The sequence below is a fragment of the Neopsephotus bourkii genome, unplaced genomic scaffold (assembly GCF_033783945.1).
Source record: "Neopsephotus bourkii isolate Nb327-2 ecotype Australia unplaced genomic scaffold, CSIRO-AGI_Nbou_v1 NB_941, whole genome shotgun sequence".
NCBI lineage: Eukaryota > Metazoa > Chordata > Aves > Psittaciformes > Psittacidae > Neopsephotus > Neopsephotus bourkii.
In genome coordinates, this window is record NW_026901435.1 from 678,335 (window position 1) to 696,637 (window position 18,303).

At 38.5% G+C, this 18,303-nt stretch overlaps 1 protein-coding gene across 1 annotated transcript in view; it reads left to right on the forward strand.

The window, feature by feature from the left end:
* Positions 1-18,303, forward strand: part of ME1 (malic enzyme 1) — a 168,903-nt gene that overhangs the window by 117,570 nt on the left and 33,030 nt on the right. Inside the window, exon 7 of the mRNA XM_061358346.1 lies at positions 13,122-13,231. Within this exon, the coding sequence (XP_061214330.1) occupies positions 13,122-13,231 (110 nt within the window). The remainder of the gene's footprint in view (positions 1-13,121; positions 13,232-18,303) is intronic.

The window sequence follows — 18,303 nt, forward strand, 5'->3', positions numbered from 1 at the left end:
CGCTCCATCTCATTAGGGGTGTGTAAGGTAAATGATATTTTTCCCTGGGCATAGTTCTTCTCTATGCTTTTATTAGAAAATATTTCAAATCACTTAGAGTCTTGGGCAATCTCCCTTGTAAATTACACTAATTTCTGGACTAATGATACACATTTGGGTTCCTTCCAGGTGGTCCAAATGCTGCTGCCAAACTTCTTCCTCCCTGGTGCTCCTCTTCACTGCTCCTCATCAGATAATGTCCTTATTTGCTGGACATTGCTTTACTGCACCAAAATAGTTTTGTTTTTTTCATGGTTCTACACAGCCTTATTGCTACCTCTGTTTCATCTCTGCTTTAGTTACACAGCTCTGCTACCCACCACATCATTGGTTTGGGTTTGGGGTTTTTTTCCCCCATTTTTTTATTAAGAGGATTTTTTTTTTCATCTTTAATGTGGAATGCTTTTCCATTACATCAGCAGCGCAACTTTTTTTGGCTTCATTCAGATTTCTGTTCAAACCCTACCTTTTTTAAGTCCTTTCAAACATCCTGTAAATTGCTGAGCATGTCAACATAATTGAATGTTTGGAGTTGTATGTTTAAGCATTCTTCTAACTATATTCAGTCTATTGCAAGTTTATAAAGCCAAAAAACATTTTTTTTTGTAAACTAGTTCAACCTTCTCCATAAAATGGGGCATTTAGTTAGGATCAGATTGTTTTTGATGTTCAGAAATGGTCAGAGTGTTATAGCACTGATTATACTACACCAACTATAAGGGTGAGAGTATGCCATCTGTATTTAATAATCCCATATCTGTACAGCCATTATGCATGTTAACCTTTTTGGCTGTGATATTTGCTGAGCAGTGGTAAATATCCATTACCTATAGCTTTCTTTGAAATACCTCTTTCAAGTTCTTCGCTTTTGGTCTTTGCTTTGTAAATTTGCATTTGGCCACATTGAAATAAATGTATATTGCCCAGCTTACAAGATAGCACTCTATCTCATAATTTATGACAATCAGTCTTTGTGTCATGTGTAAAATTTATTAGCAATGATTTTATTTTTTTCCCCATGTTTTTGTTACTATAAATTTTTAGTAACATTGTGCCTTTGGATTAATTCCTGTAGGGCTCACCAGAGGGATAAATGCTGCTTTCTCTTTCTTCCTCCCTATCTCTCTTATATTCCCTTGCCCCTGGACCTGTCTTCCCATAATATTTGTATTGTATGTAATGAGGAACAGAGATTTAGTTGTATAGTTTAATTGTCTGAATGATCTTAAGAATGCAAATAATGTGGAATGGAAAGAGATCAAATGCTTAAGACGTATTGCAGAAAAACATCCCGTGTAGATGGTGCTCTTGGAAAAGAGTCAAAAGAGTATCTGACACCAGATTTAGACTACAGAAGAGTTATGGCACACTGATCTAGCGGTTTGCAAAGAACCGCCGTCCCAAAAAGACATGATATTAACTTCAGGCAATTGTAAATGCCAAGGTTATCTCTTCATATGTAAAATATTTCTGACCAGGATGGTGGCAGAACCTTCATCATTACAGCATGACTATCAAAGAGATTGAAAATTGCATAAGCTAATTTCAGACTTCGTCTGGGAAGACCTTTTATAATGCAGTACTGAGCCTAAAGCACATAAACTATCTGGATATCAACATAGCAGATGGTCCATGCTTCTTTCTTTCTCTTTTGAGTCAGAGTGGAATGAAGAGTTCCCTTTCATAGGTCATATTCCCTCTCTCTTTAAGAAAACCTCTAGGGCTCACTGCGCTCAAGGACATACAATTTACTGATTTTTCTTAGGAAGCCTTGAGTCCCATGTTTCTGGGCTCTAGTATTTGATATGGATGACCTGCATACTGGGGAAGCTGGCAAGCACAGACATGGAGATTTTGCTGGTTTCCTGAAATTTGCTCCTTCAGCATCTCCTCTAAGTGTGATGACTAGAACATTAGATTCCTCTTTGTTGTAAGGTTCTGAGAGTTTAGTCTGTTAAGCAGGCATCCTATAGACTGGCTTTGGAAGAAAAGTGCATCACAGAGACCAGACTGCCATATTTCTGTTCAAAATACAGAAGTCCGTACAATCCCAGCTAGCATCTGAAGATACTGCTGCTTTTCTCTCCTGTGTACTGTTGCAAGGGCATTCATTCCACAGTGGCTAAAACTTATGGAATACACCTCAGGCATAAGATGCAATTCAGCTTCAGGGTGCTTAAGATAAGATGTGACACTTCCTTTCGACCCTTGTCTATCTACTCCCACTGAAATGTCACTTAGATCTCAACCCATGCATTTACTCATCTAAGAAGATTATTTCATATGCCTGAGCCTCTTTTCATGAGTCAGCAGTACTGGGTTTGACTGAAGGGATTCCAAATTAATTCTGAGCTTTTTCTACTTCCCCAGTTTTGGAATGACTGCATGCTAAAACCAGTTTCTAGCATAAACTATCGTTATCTACCAGTGGCTGGGGTGAGACATATTACAGCATTCAGTGGTTGCTGGAGCACTGAAGTACCAGCTCTCTTTCCTGGATGTTTGAGACAAATTTCTGTTACGTGCTTCACTTCCCTCCAAAAAATGCTTAAGGAAAATAACAATTGAAGGAATATACCGTGCTACCCAGTTAGGACCATGGAATAGTTTTCATATAAGTAGATGTTGACATCTATATAGGTAGTATAAGTAGTGTTGACACTATGAGCTATTTCAGAAAAAAAGGTAGACTGCAAATTTTCATGCTATTAACTGTGGAAACTTAAAATCAGTAATTGTAAAACCCACAAAAATATTCTCTTGCAACCTGCTTTGCCTCAGTCTTCAGGAAATATGAGGAGAGACTTAAAGAACCGGTTTCTTTACCATCAAGCACCATGAGAGTTTGTAGTCCCCAGTGGCTTCTCAAATATCCTTGCTGAAGTCCCAGAATCTTGTCTGATCCTGGCAATTCTCCACTGAAGTTGATCCTGGAATAAATGTCATAAAGGTGAATCTTCTCTACATAGTGGAATAATAGCTTCATTGTGAAGTACAGGGGTTTCCAGTTTGAGATTTCATACATAATTGAGATTATAGTGGAAAGGCAGTATAGCATGCCATGTTGACTGTAGAACCACTGTGGCAGAAGAAGGTCTGTTCTTCAGATCCAGCCCTGTGACATGTCAGGTGCCTCCAACTTTATAGGCATCTGTGAGATCTAAAAGTGTGCAACCTCTCACAGTTAGTGTGGTGTAGAGAGGCACCAAAGGTGTAATCAAGAAAGTGGAAACCTTAAGAATGGTTCAGAAATGTAATTGTTCTTATATGTATACAGAAGAAACTCTGTTTCACCCCCCCTTTCAATTGACGTTGGATAAAGACTGTCATCAAGTCTAGACATAATGGAGTTACGGATTTTGTGTACAATAAAGGGCTTCCTTCATAATTACTGTATGCATCACCTAAATCTAGTTCTAAAGACATTAAAATAAGAAGAGAGTTTGGCATGTGAAAACCTGGCCAAATACTATCATATCCTCATTTCCATTAACTCGCATTACTTATGCATAAATTTTCACACTGCAAAATTTGTCTTGCCTAATTGAATAAGAAATAGGTCTTTGTACTATGTCAAATAATTAATCACTACACTAATCATATGATTAGTTAGATTTTTATCATCTGTATTCACCTGGAGTGCTGAATCCATTTTTGGCTTACCCAGTACAGGGGAGACATACTGGAGAGTAAAGGGCCACTAAGAAGACATGACTAGACCACCTCTCCTGTGAGGAGAGACTAATTGCTCAGGCTGTTTAGCCTGGAGAGCAGCAGCTCAGAGGGATCTAATCCGTTAATTGGAACGGTTTGTGTAACGAAGAAGGAGACAGGCTGTTTATAAGTGGTGCCCAGTGGCAGAACAAGAGAGACATAATCATTGTGCTTAAATGTAAGAAAAGTTTAAGCTTAAGAAAACACTTCTTACTGTGAGGGTGACTGAGCATGGACACAGGTTACCTAGAGGGATTGTGGAGTCTCCATCCCTGAAATATCCAAAAGCCATCTGGACGTGATCCTGCACAGCCTGTTTTAGCTGACCCTGCTTGAGCAGGAGGGTGGAGGAGATGAACTGCTGAGGTGCCTGCCAGCCTCAGCCATTTTGTGATTCTGTGAAACTCTGTTGTAATGTTCAGGTCCAACAGCATGCTGCCCAAGTAACGCTTTGAAAATAGTAAGCACCTTATTCCTGAAATTCTACCTTCTCCATTTCTGTGGTCTAGCCTCCAGTATGGTTTCTTTTCCACAAGTGTAGTTTGTGTTGCAGGTACCAAAGATATTTTACTGCCTTAAAAACACCGTCAAAAATTTGGGGAGGGAGAGGTGTGTTTCGTAAATGATCAAACAATACAAACATTATGGAGTGTATTGGGTCTGCTAGAAATAATTTAAGTATTCCTGACACCACCTTCCTTTGACATTTCTGGAAGGTCATTACATTACTTCTTTGCCTTTTAACAATCAAGGTGAAGGCTGTCAGTGGTGGAAGTGAGATTTCCATCTGTTCATTATACCTTAAGTAGCAGGGGAAAATAGCAGATGTGTTGCCCCAGGCTTTGCACTAATTTGGCTATCCAACTGAATCTTTTATTTTAGGGAAAATATGTATAAACGCTTACAAATATAATGAAATATGTAAGCAAATACAGGCTTGCAGGCTTGTTTAAGCTCCTAAAGCCACTTAGCAATCTTTAGAATCTTCAGAATCTGGCGAAAGATACAATATCTTTTCCAGAAAGGCATTGTATTTGCTGTAAATCACTCAGGCCTGATTCAGTAAGGCATCAAAGCAGGCATTTAAGTCAAAGCAAAGGAATAATCCTGTTGACCCAAGCTGGAATTCTCATTTGTTTAAGTAAATACCTTAATAAATTAGCCTTTATTGAAGTACTATTTTTAAATGCTATTAGATACATTAAATAAATGCGATAGAAATATATGATGAAAATTTCTGGTGTAGAATTATCAGCCAAGGATCTATTTTTATTTCTGTTGCTGGAATGCAAACCCTCTCCCCTTTTTGGAAAATGGGGAAAATTAGTGTCTGGGCAGTGCATATATGAAGGTTCCATCTCAAGAAAATAGATGCAGCTTGTATAACCAAAATGCCACCTTAAAATACATGCAGTCAATGCACATCTTATTTGTGCAGCCAAATTGGAACCTTCACGTTTTCCAAGTGCAGCTCTCATTTTAATACAAAAATCTGAGAACTTGTCCAGAGAAACATTTCATGTCCAGATTTAGGAACCCAGGCTTCTCAGAATAGATGGTTCCACTAATCACAGTAATTACGAATAGAGATATATATATATGTATAAGATGTAATATCTTTCCTGTGGTGGCCTTATGCTATTGTTGATCATTGTTCAAGTGCTGCTGTACTTACTACTTTTTGATAACTTTTGTCAAATTTGAATCTTATAAAGTGTGCAGGTGTGTGCCAACACAAGGAAAACCTCAGAACTGTGTCTTTTATTGCTTTTCTTGGCAGTGGCGATCTAAAACACACACTAATAACCACTGACTTAAACAAATGCTTAAAGATTGCAGTCACAAAGTGACCAGAAGAAAGCACCCATTTGAAAGCAGATTCAAATAATTTAAACTGTGTAGAGTGACTTATCATGCAGTGTCATGTATTTTACACACTCTTTTTTTTTATAATGACAGGGTTTTTTTGCTTTAGTATAAAGCTATTTAATTCAAATAAAAAATAAGCTTGAAGGGCTTAGTGGGGATCTATATATTTTTCAGGTGGGCAAGATGTGACACAGCTACAACTGAAGATTCATGATGAATAAAGCTACTCACTATTTACAGCTGAGATAGATTTCTTTCTAGATTCTCTGTTTTTCTGATTTAGCTAGCTCAGACACTTGACCAATCCATCTGTTCAGTACCCTTCCCTCCCTTAGCCAAAGTGTCACAATGCCAAGTCTCTAAAGAAGAATTGAGGAGGCTGAAAAACAACCCCCAAATATCTCAGATCATCTGTCTCAAATCTGCACCCATCTCTTTTAAGTGAATATAAAACTGAAGGTAATTTGAGATTCTTCTTTGGTCTAAGTCACAGTTAAAGCAGCTAAGCAGTCACACTGGAAAAAGCAGTCAAATAGCTAGGAGAGGTAGAATGACATTTTCAGGCTCCAGGAGTTTTACTTTCCACTTAGGTGGGGTCAGGATCAGGTAGCAAGTGAACCGATACAAATTCATGAGAAAACATCACAGTAATTCAATTTGCTGTTCAGGTTGAATCCATGTGGAATGTTTTGGGTTTGGTTTTTTTTTTGTTTGCTGTTGTTTTTGTTTTGTGTTGTGTTTTTTGGGTTTGGGGGGGGGAGGGGGAGTTTAAGGCAGAAAACTAAAGAATTACAGTATAGTTTTCTACCTCCTCAGATTTAACCTGAGCATCAGCTGAGGCTGCATGCCTCAGTGTTTGTGCAAGTTTAAATAGTATGCTTTTTCAGGGCAGCGATCTAGTCTGCTGGGGCTGATGTTTGTGTTTGTCAAGATCTGAGTGCGAGAGTTTGGCTCATGATTTTGTGAAATATTAAAAGTATAATTTATTTTTATAGTGTGCATTATACTGTATCTCAGCACTGTGTCATCCAGCCACCTTCCTCCTGAGGGGACTGTTGGGAGAGTGGAGAGGGGGGATCTTGGTGCAGTCCACCACAGGAACTTGACAAGACTCAGTGCAAGATCTTATGGGAGAGAGAGGTGGTTTTATGTTATGAAATCTCTAAACAAGTTGATTTTATTCAGTCAGTATCACACCTGTGTACTCAAAGCATCAGGATGTATATGTTCATGTGATCTGGCCAGGATTGCTCACGTGCAACGCTGAATACAAAAAGGCCTGGCTGTCAAGTCCTCAATGTTTTTTCTGGGCTTACGGTGATGAGCGGTGGTAAACTTGATTTTATACGGGTTTTTGAAAGCAAGCTGAGATAAAAATAAGTTAAAAAAAACACAAACAGACCATCTTTTTCTGGTAGTAATTATGTTAATACACCACAAAAGCTTTTAATTTAATTACCTTTTTGCATAAGAGAAACCATTTGTGTAAATAGGACCTGATTGTGGACAGAGAATCTGGTTTTTCTTCTCCGCTAACAGGCAGTGACTTCAGGACCACCAACTACAAGACCTTTCTAATTCAGCACTGCCCTGCTCCTAAGTCTTGCAAAGTCCACACATGGAGCAGTGCTGCTGGCTGGCAGAAAAAAAAGGGGAAATTATGAGCCAGCTCCACTCTGTTGTCCTCATAACTTCTGGGATAGAAAGGCCATGAAGATGATCACCAAACCTATTCCGGAGAGGGAAGGATAAAGCAGAGAAGTGCTAGAAGCACTGGTACAAAGCAGGTTTGCACTGCAGACACTGTAGCACTGTGGTTGTGCCAGGGAATAGTAACATGGAAAGTTTTTGTAGAATTATATTTCCTTAAGGAGAACGTGAATGAAACAAGGGTCTGTTGCTGGTACTAGGGAGGGTGCTAAATGCTGCCATCTTTCCTACGCCCGTGCCTAGTTTGGATATGTACTGAACTCATAGGGACAGGGCTTGGTTTGGAAACAGAAAATAGCTATGAAATATACTCATAAGAAAGTAAATGCTTTCTGTAGATAAAATAAAAGCAATGGCTGTCTGCATTAAAAAAAAAAATATATATTAAAAAAAAAAAAACAAAACCAAGGTTCATTCATGTGGAAAGCAGAGATGCTGACAGTTCCTATTAAATCTCTTCCTGTGAAGAATGTCCAGTCTCTGACTTGCTGATCCAACTCAGGACAGACAAAGTTGTCTGTAATTTAATGATACCTCTTCTGGGAAGGTATTTGCATTCTAGCACTGGCTAGAGCTGAGTACATCTTGGGCAGATTTCTGTCCTGTGCAGCTGTAGCACATCAGGCTGTTAGCATGAGTAGTAACATCTGCTGCAGAGTGGCTGTAGTGCTTGCTGGAGGGTTTCTCATCTTGGCTACCTTTTTTCCACAGAACATATATGTAGCAATTATTGTGGAAAACTCTATTGCCCTTGGTCAAATTTGGTTGAATTTAACCAGCAGGTTAAAATCGTAGTGGAAGAGGTGCTAGGATGATGTATGGCCTAATTACAGCAGTTTAGTTACTTTATGAAATGAAGTTAAAGATAGCCTGTGCGAGAGCAGGAAGAGAATGCATCCGGACCATAAGAGCTGTAAGGAGAGAAGGTGGGAAGGCGTCCTTTCATGAAAGCCCTGGCACAAAGAGGAGTTTATAGCAGTAGCCATTGTGCTTTAAATCTGGTTTGAGCAGTGGAATATATGGAAATGAGCTAGCTTACAGTATTTGGAGTGGGGAGGAAGGAGGTGATTTCTACATCATCCCAATGCACTATAAATGGTTCTGGCTGGTGGAGCAGCTGTGTGACGCATGAGACAAGGGGGAGAATGCCAATGTTGCTATCATTTTGGTTTTGCTCCTTCTTAGGAATGGGTGACAGCAGCCACTTCTGATGGTTTCTAAGGCTTTTTCAGTTCCAGGCCCATATGAAAAAAGAAAATAGTCCAATAGGTTTTGGAACCTCTGAAAACCTAAAAAGCAACTATTTGATCCTTTAGGAAGGTTTCCAAAACAATGGCTGGCAGTAAGAACAAATGATCCAAATATAATTCCAGAAAAAAAAATTCTTAGCTGTAGAAGTGAGTATGAATTTTACTGATCATATGGTTTGAATTCAAAATTATGCCCAAACTTTTATAGCTCCCACTGGATTCTTGAGGGTTTTCCCCATTTGAGGTTCTTAAGAGCATTGAGTTGCCAAAATGTACTGTATATCTGGGATGGTTAAAGAGCTGTGGACATTTTTCTTCAGCCTGTTACATAAAGATATAATTCATAGAATGATCTGAAATATTAGCATTGTTGTCAGAGACAATTGAATATAAATGTTTACAAATGGGGAAAACTAAGCTAAGACTGTCACATAAAATATGTTGTAAATTGGGAGAAGTATTGGAAACTGTGTTTTCTAGCAACCACACATTATTCAGCGAGATGGTTCTTTTTAATCCATTGTCCAGCATTTGCCTCCCATACTTCATGGCAAATCTGATGTTGCATGCTTGCCACCGTTGTCTGTATTTTCTGTCCATAACAGAAAAAGCAGAGGTGACTTTGAACTTCTTTCCAGATGGATCCTATTAAGACTGCCTGTGTGACTTGGAGCAGGAGACTAAGATTCAAGTACCCAAAAAAGACGTGGGTGACAAAACAGGATTTACAAGGGGGAGCAGTGATCTGGATTATCACTTTCTAGGGATGGTTTATGTATGTTTAATCAGCTCCCACAGTGACAGATTCCAAACAAGCAGAAGAGAGGAATTCACAGCTACAAAACACTTGCCTGCAAGAATCCAGTCATTCTAGCCAGGCTAGTCAAGCCGAGCTATTGCTGTCAGAGAAGTGCTTTCAGGAGCAAAAAAATAGTTAAGAATTCACTAGGTCATGTTGTGGTTACATACTGAGGAGAAGTGTTTCCCAGATTTTCATGTATTTTCTTAGTTTGGGAGGTCTACGAGTAGATTCATCATTTTTTCACGTTCTAGTTGAGACAGTTGATGCCCTCTGGATAGGTTCTCTCTTCTGTTTATTTCTACTGCCTTTCAGTATGAATATGCATGCTAGTTATGTGTTTCTTGATTTCCTTAATTATACCCTGTGTATCCCTGGATTAAGCATGGCGCTAGCTGGAGAACCGTTGTCTCTTTTGGGCGAGCAATATGGTGTGATGTTGTATGTGACTAATGTTTGCAGCATTGTAACCGCATACAACTTCTACTTGCTCCCAAGACTCTCTTGTTGGTGACATGTTCAAATTAAAAGGATTTTATGTTACAGTTTAAATGTGTATGCCTTAAAATTTCATATAGGAAGCTGAAATACTCCTGAGTTATATGGTGATCAAGTTTAACTATGCATCCATCAGAGTGCAACAGAAGTGGAAGTTTACTGCAGAGTGATGCAGGAAGGGAAGTGGAACTAAGCTGTTGGCTGTGAACATAATTTTAGGTTTTGGGTCAACTTTCTACTCTAGGTAATTGCAATAGTAAGATGTGGAAGTTGGAGAAGAGCGGATGGCTATTTTAGTGTGGTCATCACTTCCAGAACTGTGCAGCACCTTTGTAACCAGTTCATTACTGCAAGGGGATTTTATGGAATGCAAGAGGTTAACTATTAATTATCTCTTTATCTCATCTCTTAGTGGTTTTGAGAGCGTGAATATTCCAAGCAGAGAAACACTGTGTCATTTTCTCGTATATCATGGGTACCCGGTGACTGGATTTAATTAGATCTTTTTGAGGACATAGTCCTCAAACTTCATGAACCAGGTATTACTGGAAGTCTCAGGTTTTTACGTGGATGCTGTGTATAGCACTTCTAGTGAATAAGAAGGCTGCTTAGAAATTTTTCTGCTGAAATACCAAAGTCTCAGGGGCCCAGAATTAGGTTGCCTGCATTTTTTCCATATAAATTGAACAGCCATGATCTCTTGCTCAGAGAATTAGTATGGGTACTGTGTCCAGTATAGGATGTGTGTTTTCTACAGGGACATTGATTTAATATGATTCACAGGGAGTTTTGATTTGTGTCTACAAAGGCAACGAGTAAGAAAATGGAGAAAAATCAAATGCAGATGAGAAAATGGAATGTTATATATGGTAAAATAAAGAAACAGACACTGGCTTAATGACAACCAAGAAACACTTCTAACCAAGCTTCAGGATTCCAGAGTGTTAATCTCATTAGTTTCGTATTAGTATCTAACTGTCAGCTCCTGAACCGCTATGAAATCACAGAAATTTGTGTCAAATACAGAATCAGGTTAGAAATTTAAGTTGTTTTTTTAAAAGCAGCTCCATTTTCTTAGTTGAACTTGGTTGTGATTTTCTGTACTGAATTACTGACTTGACAGATTCCCTTTAAACGGTTGCCTGTCATTGTGCTGCTGAAAAATTCCAGGTTTTTCCATAAAACCTGAAGATGTATTTATTTTCAGCAGGGATTACCATTCCTGCCAGCAGAATCCCAGTAGTTCTGGCTAATTGTAATATGGCTGTAAATATGTGATTTCCATGGAAATTCATTTAGTCACAGGAATTTTTGTCCTTTTTTTAATATCGATGGCTTTGCTTAACATGGTTGCCAAATACATGTAGGGTTTAAAGAAAAACTCTACTAAACGTTAGAGAAGATTGTTTATGTGGAACTGCTCAGTACATGTGCGTACTGCTTTTATGGATGAAGCAGGAACTACTTAAACTCTCTCTTGGATTTGCGCTGTTAACAGGTAAGGGAAAACCTCCTTTAGGTCAAAGAGGTTGTGTTCTTTTAGACTCTACTGATAATAATTTCATAGCAACACCTATGGGGTTTTTTCTGTTTTGTTGTTTTAAACCTATATTGTGTTTTACGTTTTTTTTTCCCATATGTGCTTATGAGATTGGACAGAGGAAAAACCAAACCAACCCCCCCCCAAAAAAAAAAACAAAAAAAAACAACCAACAGACAAAAGCCAAAAAAACCCTCACAAACACCAAACCAAAACCTCCCCAAAACAAAAGATCCCCCAAACAAGCAAACAAGCCCCCAAACACTAAACCAAAGACCCCATATTTTTTTGTCAGTGTGCTGTGAGCTTGAATTCCATCTTTACATAATTTTTTGTATAGAATTTTTGGTGATTTTTGGGGGGGGGTTCTTGTGCTTCAGGTTTTCTTTGTTTTAAGGAAGTGTTTGAAAATGCCATGTGGGAATGTTAAGCAAGGAATCCAGAGACAGTACCGTTACAAAATGCATCTAGTGACTGGAGTATGCAGAACACTAATACTGAATTAATTTAACATAATATTAACTTTCATTTTAGGAGTAACCTTATTGGCCCATCAGGACAATTTTTTATTTGTTAGTTATTGGCATATGAGTCTGGTGCCAGGATTCTGGAGTTTCCTTAATAAAAAAAATCCCAAACAACAAGCTCCTGTATTCTTCTCTTCAGTAATTTTTAGATGTGAGATGCTTTATGCCTCATGAAGTCAAGTCAAGTCACCTATTTATACTAGAAATGTGCTGTTCTTTCCACCCTGTTGGGTAGTGCAGCCTTGGTACACGATGGGTCCAAGGCAGCAAGGTAATGCAGTGAATTGTCTTAAAGAAATTTAGTGATTTGCGTTGACGTTGAGAGCATTACCAAAAGGTTTGTCAGAAGTTACTTACCTCTGTACCCCTGTTGAGCTGACTTAGTCATATCAGCTAAATGGCAGAAATTGTTCATCCAATGCAACTACATACTATATTTTCAAAAATAGTATATAGATTTCAAAGTACTGTAGAAAATGTCAATTTTAATTGTTTCATTAGCTAGAAGGATGAGAAAATATTCAAACGGGTGATAACATTGATTCTTAGTGTTTAAGAAACATCTACTATTCATATGGAAAATTCAGTTTTGATAATCCAGTGGAACAGTAGACAAAAGAAATGTAACTTCATTTCTGCATATACCCAAAGTTTTAATATATGTTAGCCAAGTGTAACTCAAATCAAATTTGCAGCTATCATTTTCCTTCCTTTAAGTGTTCTCACAACCTTGTTTCTGATCTCTGTTATAATAATGGTTGAGCATCATCATGTTGAGAGTGATGTCATGCTGCTCACTTGCATAATGACAATAAAATAAAATCCATGTTCTGAATGTGTAACCTTTTTACTACCTTCTTTATGGGGCCAGCTTTGTTTGCTCACTAGCTGATTGCTCAGCGAAGACTGCTGTTGAGATGTCTGCAGAGAGATGAAGGCCTTTTCTCCTGGTCTTTTATTCTTAACTTAGAACTGAGTAAAGCATATTAATAGTCTAATTATGCCTTGTAAATAATTTATATGAATTCAAAGATACAGAATATAGCAGAAATATATTAGTAGATATATAAATCACGTTATATTTGTATTCAAAAGCTGACTGCAAATGTTAATAGCTTTTTAATGTACAATTATGTATTAATTTTAATGTAATGCACAATATTTTGTCTTTATAGGTATGGCATGAACTGCCTCATTCAGTTTGAGGATTTTGCTAATGCCAATGCATTCCGTCTGCTGAATAAGTACCGTAACAAGTATTGCACTTTCAATGATGACATTCAAGGTAACAGACTCTTTCTTGTCTCTTCACTCCTCTGATACTCACAAGCCAGAAAAAAATGACTCTTAATTGATACACCAGAGGAAAAAAAATGTATCACATTTTACATATATTTACATTACATATTATTTACATCATGTATTTTTATTTTTACATATTTTTATATATTTACATACATTTACATACAAATGTTACATATTTTTATTTTTAGCTATTATTTACATTACATTTTACATCACATATAACATCATCAAACATCACTTTTCTGTGATATTTGATGATGTTCAGTACAGGTCACATTTTCCCTTGGGTTTCCTCAGCATGGGCTTCTGGTGAGCTGTCTTTCCTCTTAAACTTTCCTCTCTCATGTATGCCCATGCTTTATTTAGATGTTCGCTTTTCAGGTTTTGGGTTTTTAGCAGTTTACTCTGTGAATGGCTCTTTCATATAAATTATTAACTTCAGATCTCTGGGCAAATGTCAGAGCTCAAGCCTGGCCTGTACTTCCCTCCGGTTTTTTGTCACTGCAGTGACAAGTGCTCCACTGTTTCTTCATGTGACAGAGCTTGCTTGGTAAATGTCAGACTGTATTTCAGTTCTTAAATTGGCAACTCAGTTAAATATCCTCCTAGTTTTCCTTGCAGTCTCAGGGCTGCATTCAGTTTTATAGGGAGATTATCCTGTGACTCTGCTTTCCCATCTGAATCATTTGTAGCAGCTGGCAAAAGAAAAAGATCAAGGATGAAAATGTCAGGAGTGGTCAGTCTAGATGGACATCTTGTCTCTTCTCTCCCCAGGATAAGGACAAGGAGAGCTGAAGTAGCAGATGTTGCTGCTTGCATTGCCTTATTTCTTGTCAGGAATAGAGCACTGGGAAAAATAACTTATTCTAGGGCAGTAAGTGCATATTCTGATAAGAATAACTTATAAGAATAACTTACTCTAGGACAGTAAGGCTGCCATCCTTATGAGAGGGCTGAAGTCAGACAAACTGCTAGAGAGAGGTACCTAAGGAGGAGCCTGGACACCCAGATGCCTCTTACCCCCTCATTTTTTCTTGGGTAGATGTAGGTCCTCAGCCTCATATCAAAAATGCGAGTTTAACTGCCATTCTTTCTAACAGTTTGCAGTGACACTTTAGGCCAAGCATTAGGAACTTGTTTTCCAGAAATCCAGAAAACTAAATTTCCAGAAATCCTTCTTGAGTCATTCTTGGATCTTAGATCTTATTTCAGGAACTCAGTGCATAGTGGTAGATTGAAATAGCCCTTGTCTTTCTGATGTTAGGGATTTTGCTAGCTGCATGGCAGGGGGTTGGAACTAGATGATCTTAAGGTCCTTTACAACCTTAACTATTGTATGAACTATGTTCCTGTTGCAAGCCTGTCTGAGTTTTACTCCTGCATCTGAAACAGATTATGGAGGACAAACTCCTAGATGGGAAATAAACTAATTATAAAATATAATTTCTCTTTGTAAGAAGCATGGTGCTTCTTGCCCTGCAGGTGTAGCCATGGCCATGACAGGCCAGTACAGCAGACCAAACAGCATCTGGTAGTTTCCCCAGTTGTTTAGAGACCCAGCTCTCACAGGGAATTATCTTTCCCTTCAGGATGAAAGTCCTCACCCCAAATCAGAGGGAGGCTCAACTAGAGTGTAGTTTCAATGAAACAGAGGGGAAGCTTATCAGCAGAAGCATACCAAATATGGGTAAACTAAGCTGAGAAAGTCTTCTGTGTCTCCAGATGCATTTTCGAACCACTGCACTCTCTCTCCTGCTCCTTGGAAGGAGGTGTCTTCACATTCAAAACTGTTGGAAGGTATCTGTTTGACTTTTGGATGAACTGCTGTAGTAGCTCTTGGTCTTCCTTAGAAGTGCAGCCACATGCAGGGTTTTAATTTACTCAGTTTCTGCAATCTGTGTTTCTGGGTCTTTTGATGTTGTCATAAATGATGTCTGGTACTTTTGGGTAATCTCCATCCTTAATGCTTGTATAGCTTCCAAGAAGTGAAATCGGATGTATTTAGTCTGCTCTGATCTTTGTCATTTGTCATCATCTCACCATAAATACCTTTTGTATGTTGTTGTTTTTTTTTTTTGTGGGCTGTCAAATTGTAAAGAAGGTTTGGGGTTTGTTGTTGTGGTTGTGATGGACATGGGGCTTCCAATTCATTTTCTAACCTAGGATTTGAAGAACACGAAGTTGAATGACATGTTATAGTTCATATGTTGATATCGTATATCTCAAATCCTGATATTACGTGCAAGCAGTAGAAAACCTCTTCCATAATATGAAGTGACGTTCGCTTCCAGGTGAACCAGACATTGGGATTTTTAAGAATAAAACAATTAAAAAAGCCTTTTAAGACATAGGGTTATGTAAAGTTTTGGTTTGGATTTTTTTTTCAAGTATATTCAGGATGTCACCTCTCCATTACTCAGCGTAAAGTTACATTGAAATCAGTATGCTTTCAAGAAACCCCTGCGCTGTATTTTTTGTATACTTTTCCATGTGTATATACAAATATGTGTATGTACAAGTAGCCTTCTGTTTCATTTATTGCTCATTATCAGTTAAAAAACCCTGTTCTCACCATGTTCCTGGGTAGCCAGCTCCTGCTTGAGCAGGGCGACTTGCATGAGGTGACCTCCTAGCCTCAGCCACCCTGGGCTTCTGGGACTCTGTACCCCTTTCCAAATATACTAAGTGGTTTCTTTTTTAAGAAGGCTCCCTTTCTCCTTGGCCAGAGCCTTTCTCCCTCTTCATGCTGGCTGCCTGTTGCAGCTCCAGAGCAGGTCAGCATACATACAAAGCTTTGAAAAGCCAGTTCATGATGGGGAGAAGGAGCACCCGTCTCTTCAGAGGGTTCTTTTGAACTACCACAGCCATAGCATCTGCCTTACTAGCAGCTGTTACACCTTTTATGTAGGATCTTTACTCTCACCTTTTTTTCCCAGTAGGTGTAGGAGAGGGGAATGGATTTATTTTTTCCCTGCCACTCTATGCAGTGTTACTGACTGGCCATGTTACCATTTGATTTCTATTATGCTGTGTATTGAGAAATATGATTTTTGCTTTTACCACTTCCTAATGTTTTAGTTGAGAATGAATACCTCAGATTTTAGGATATGCTGCAGAAATTCCTCCCCTCCTTGTTTGCAAACTTTTTAAGATGAGGTAGGGAAAATGACAAAGAGGAATTCCTAATACTTGATGACAAGTTTTCTATTTTGAAATTTTAAATAATGGACAAATGCTTCCCTGCTGTAAGCCATTTCTTGCTACTTTAAATAAAACTACATAAAATTAAAGTTAAATCCTTGTTCATCATGCTTTGGAGCTTTTTTTCCCCTTTTTACTTTAGTTGTTGCATCTGCTGAAAGAAGACTCTGTGCTCCAAAGCATTTATAATGTGCCAACCCCAAAAGGCTGTGGTCTCTAGGATTTCCTTTGACATATTCGTGCTCAACCATACAGTTTACAGTAAAAAGTAAGGCTAAAGAATCTTGGACAGGAAACAAAGACTTGATAAAGAATAGTGTACTTTAAAATTTCACATCTACCATATTTTTACAAGATACGACTTGCCTTCCTAGAAAGCTGTAATGAAGCGTTTTCTGTTGCAGCAGCTGCAGTGCATTAGAGAAATATTCTTCTTTTAAATTTGCTGAGGTTATTCTTCTAGCAATTAGGGGAAAACAGAATCGGTTTTCAAAATCATATCCATCAACAGTGTCTGTCTTATTCTGCCCACAAGGGATTTAACGTGTGCTCTGTGAGGGAGAAAGGTGAAGCCATTTCTCTCCTTCCTATAGCGATGACAGTCGGAAAAGCAGTGAAATTCTGTTTCTGCTTCGTAATGTTTGTGCGAAGTGGTTAGGCTTTGGCAGATGGATGTGAATTGCATTTTGATTCTTTTCAAAAACTCGAGTCAGTATTCAGGGTGAAATTTAAGGTCATGCTGTGAGCCAGAGCAGTTCCGGTTAAACAGATCTGCTATTCACGCTGACGGTGCTCCCCTTTCAATAGGGAGGAATAAGGGAAGCTGCTGAGGATAAGTGATGACAGGCGCTGCCAGCAACAGTGATAGTAGGCTCAGTAATTTAATAAACTGGGTTATTATGCTTTTTAGAGTCAAATGGCTGAATAAAACTGATGTGGAGTGCTTTTAAAATGCCATTTTTAGAGCAGTTCTGTGCAAAACATGATTTGTGAGAAACACAATTTTAAGCCTTTATACATTGTTGTTACAGCCTTTCTTCTAATCACCCTCATAATGAACATACAGGTAATGGTAACTCACATCCCATGTAAATAATCATTGCAGAATGTTTCTGACATTCAGTGTAGCATTTTATTCATGTTTTGTATCTCTTTTCTTTTTCCTTGAAAGAGAAGATAGTATTGTAACAGAGGCTGTAAATGAATCCTAACTGGTAATATGTAACCCTAGTCCATTTTTCTGGCTAACAAACTTAGCAACAGTACATCAGCCATGAAAAGAAGCAGGATCCCAGGATTCCCATTCGTTAGAAATTTATGGTGTTTCATTTTGCCTCTGTCATCAGGAAGTGACTTGAAGAGCAGCTTTCCCAGCTTTCTGAGAAGTCCTCTGTGGAGGGTAGGGTGCTGTAGTGGCCACAACTTCTGTCTTCAAGGGTGTCCTTTCTCAAAGAAAGAGGACCTTACAGTGCTCCAGCTCAGCTTTCCAAGAGACCAGATCAACGTTCTTAGGAATAAGCTATGTTATGTAGGCTTCCTCCGCCCCTGCAAGCACAGCTGTGCAATATAAAATAGAAGAAATAATTTGGCATCCAACTAGAGGATGGGATTTATGTTGCTGGGTGTTGGGGTTTTTTTGCTGGTTATAAGGATTATTTGGTAGAGTACCAAGGGAAGTTGAGAGCACATTCTGACTTCTGTCTTTTGCCATTTTTGGTCTTTGCCAATTTGGCACTCACCAGAGGAAGACTTAATTTCATCTGAGAAAGAAACAAGCTAGCTCTTGGATACTGTGGGGTGGAAGTGTCAGCCCAATGGTTGTTGTTTCCAAAGCCATGCCTCAAAGGAACC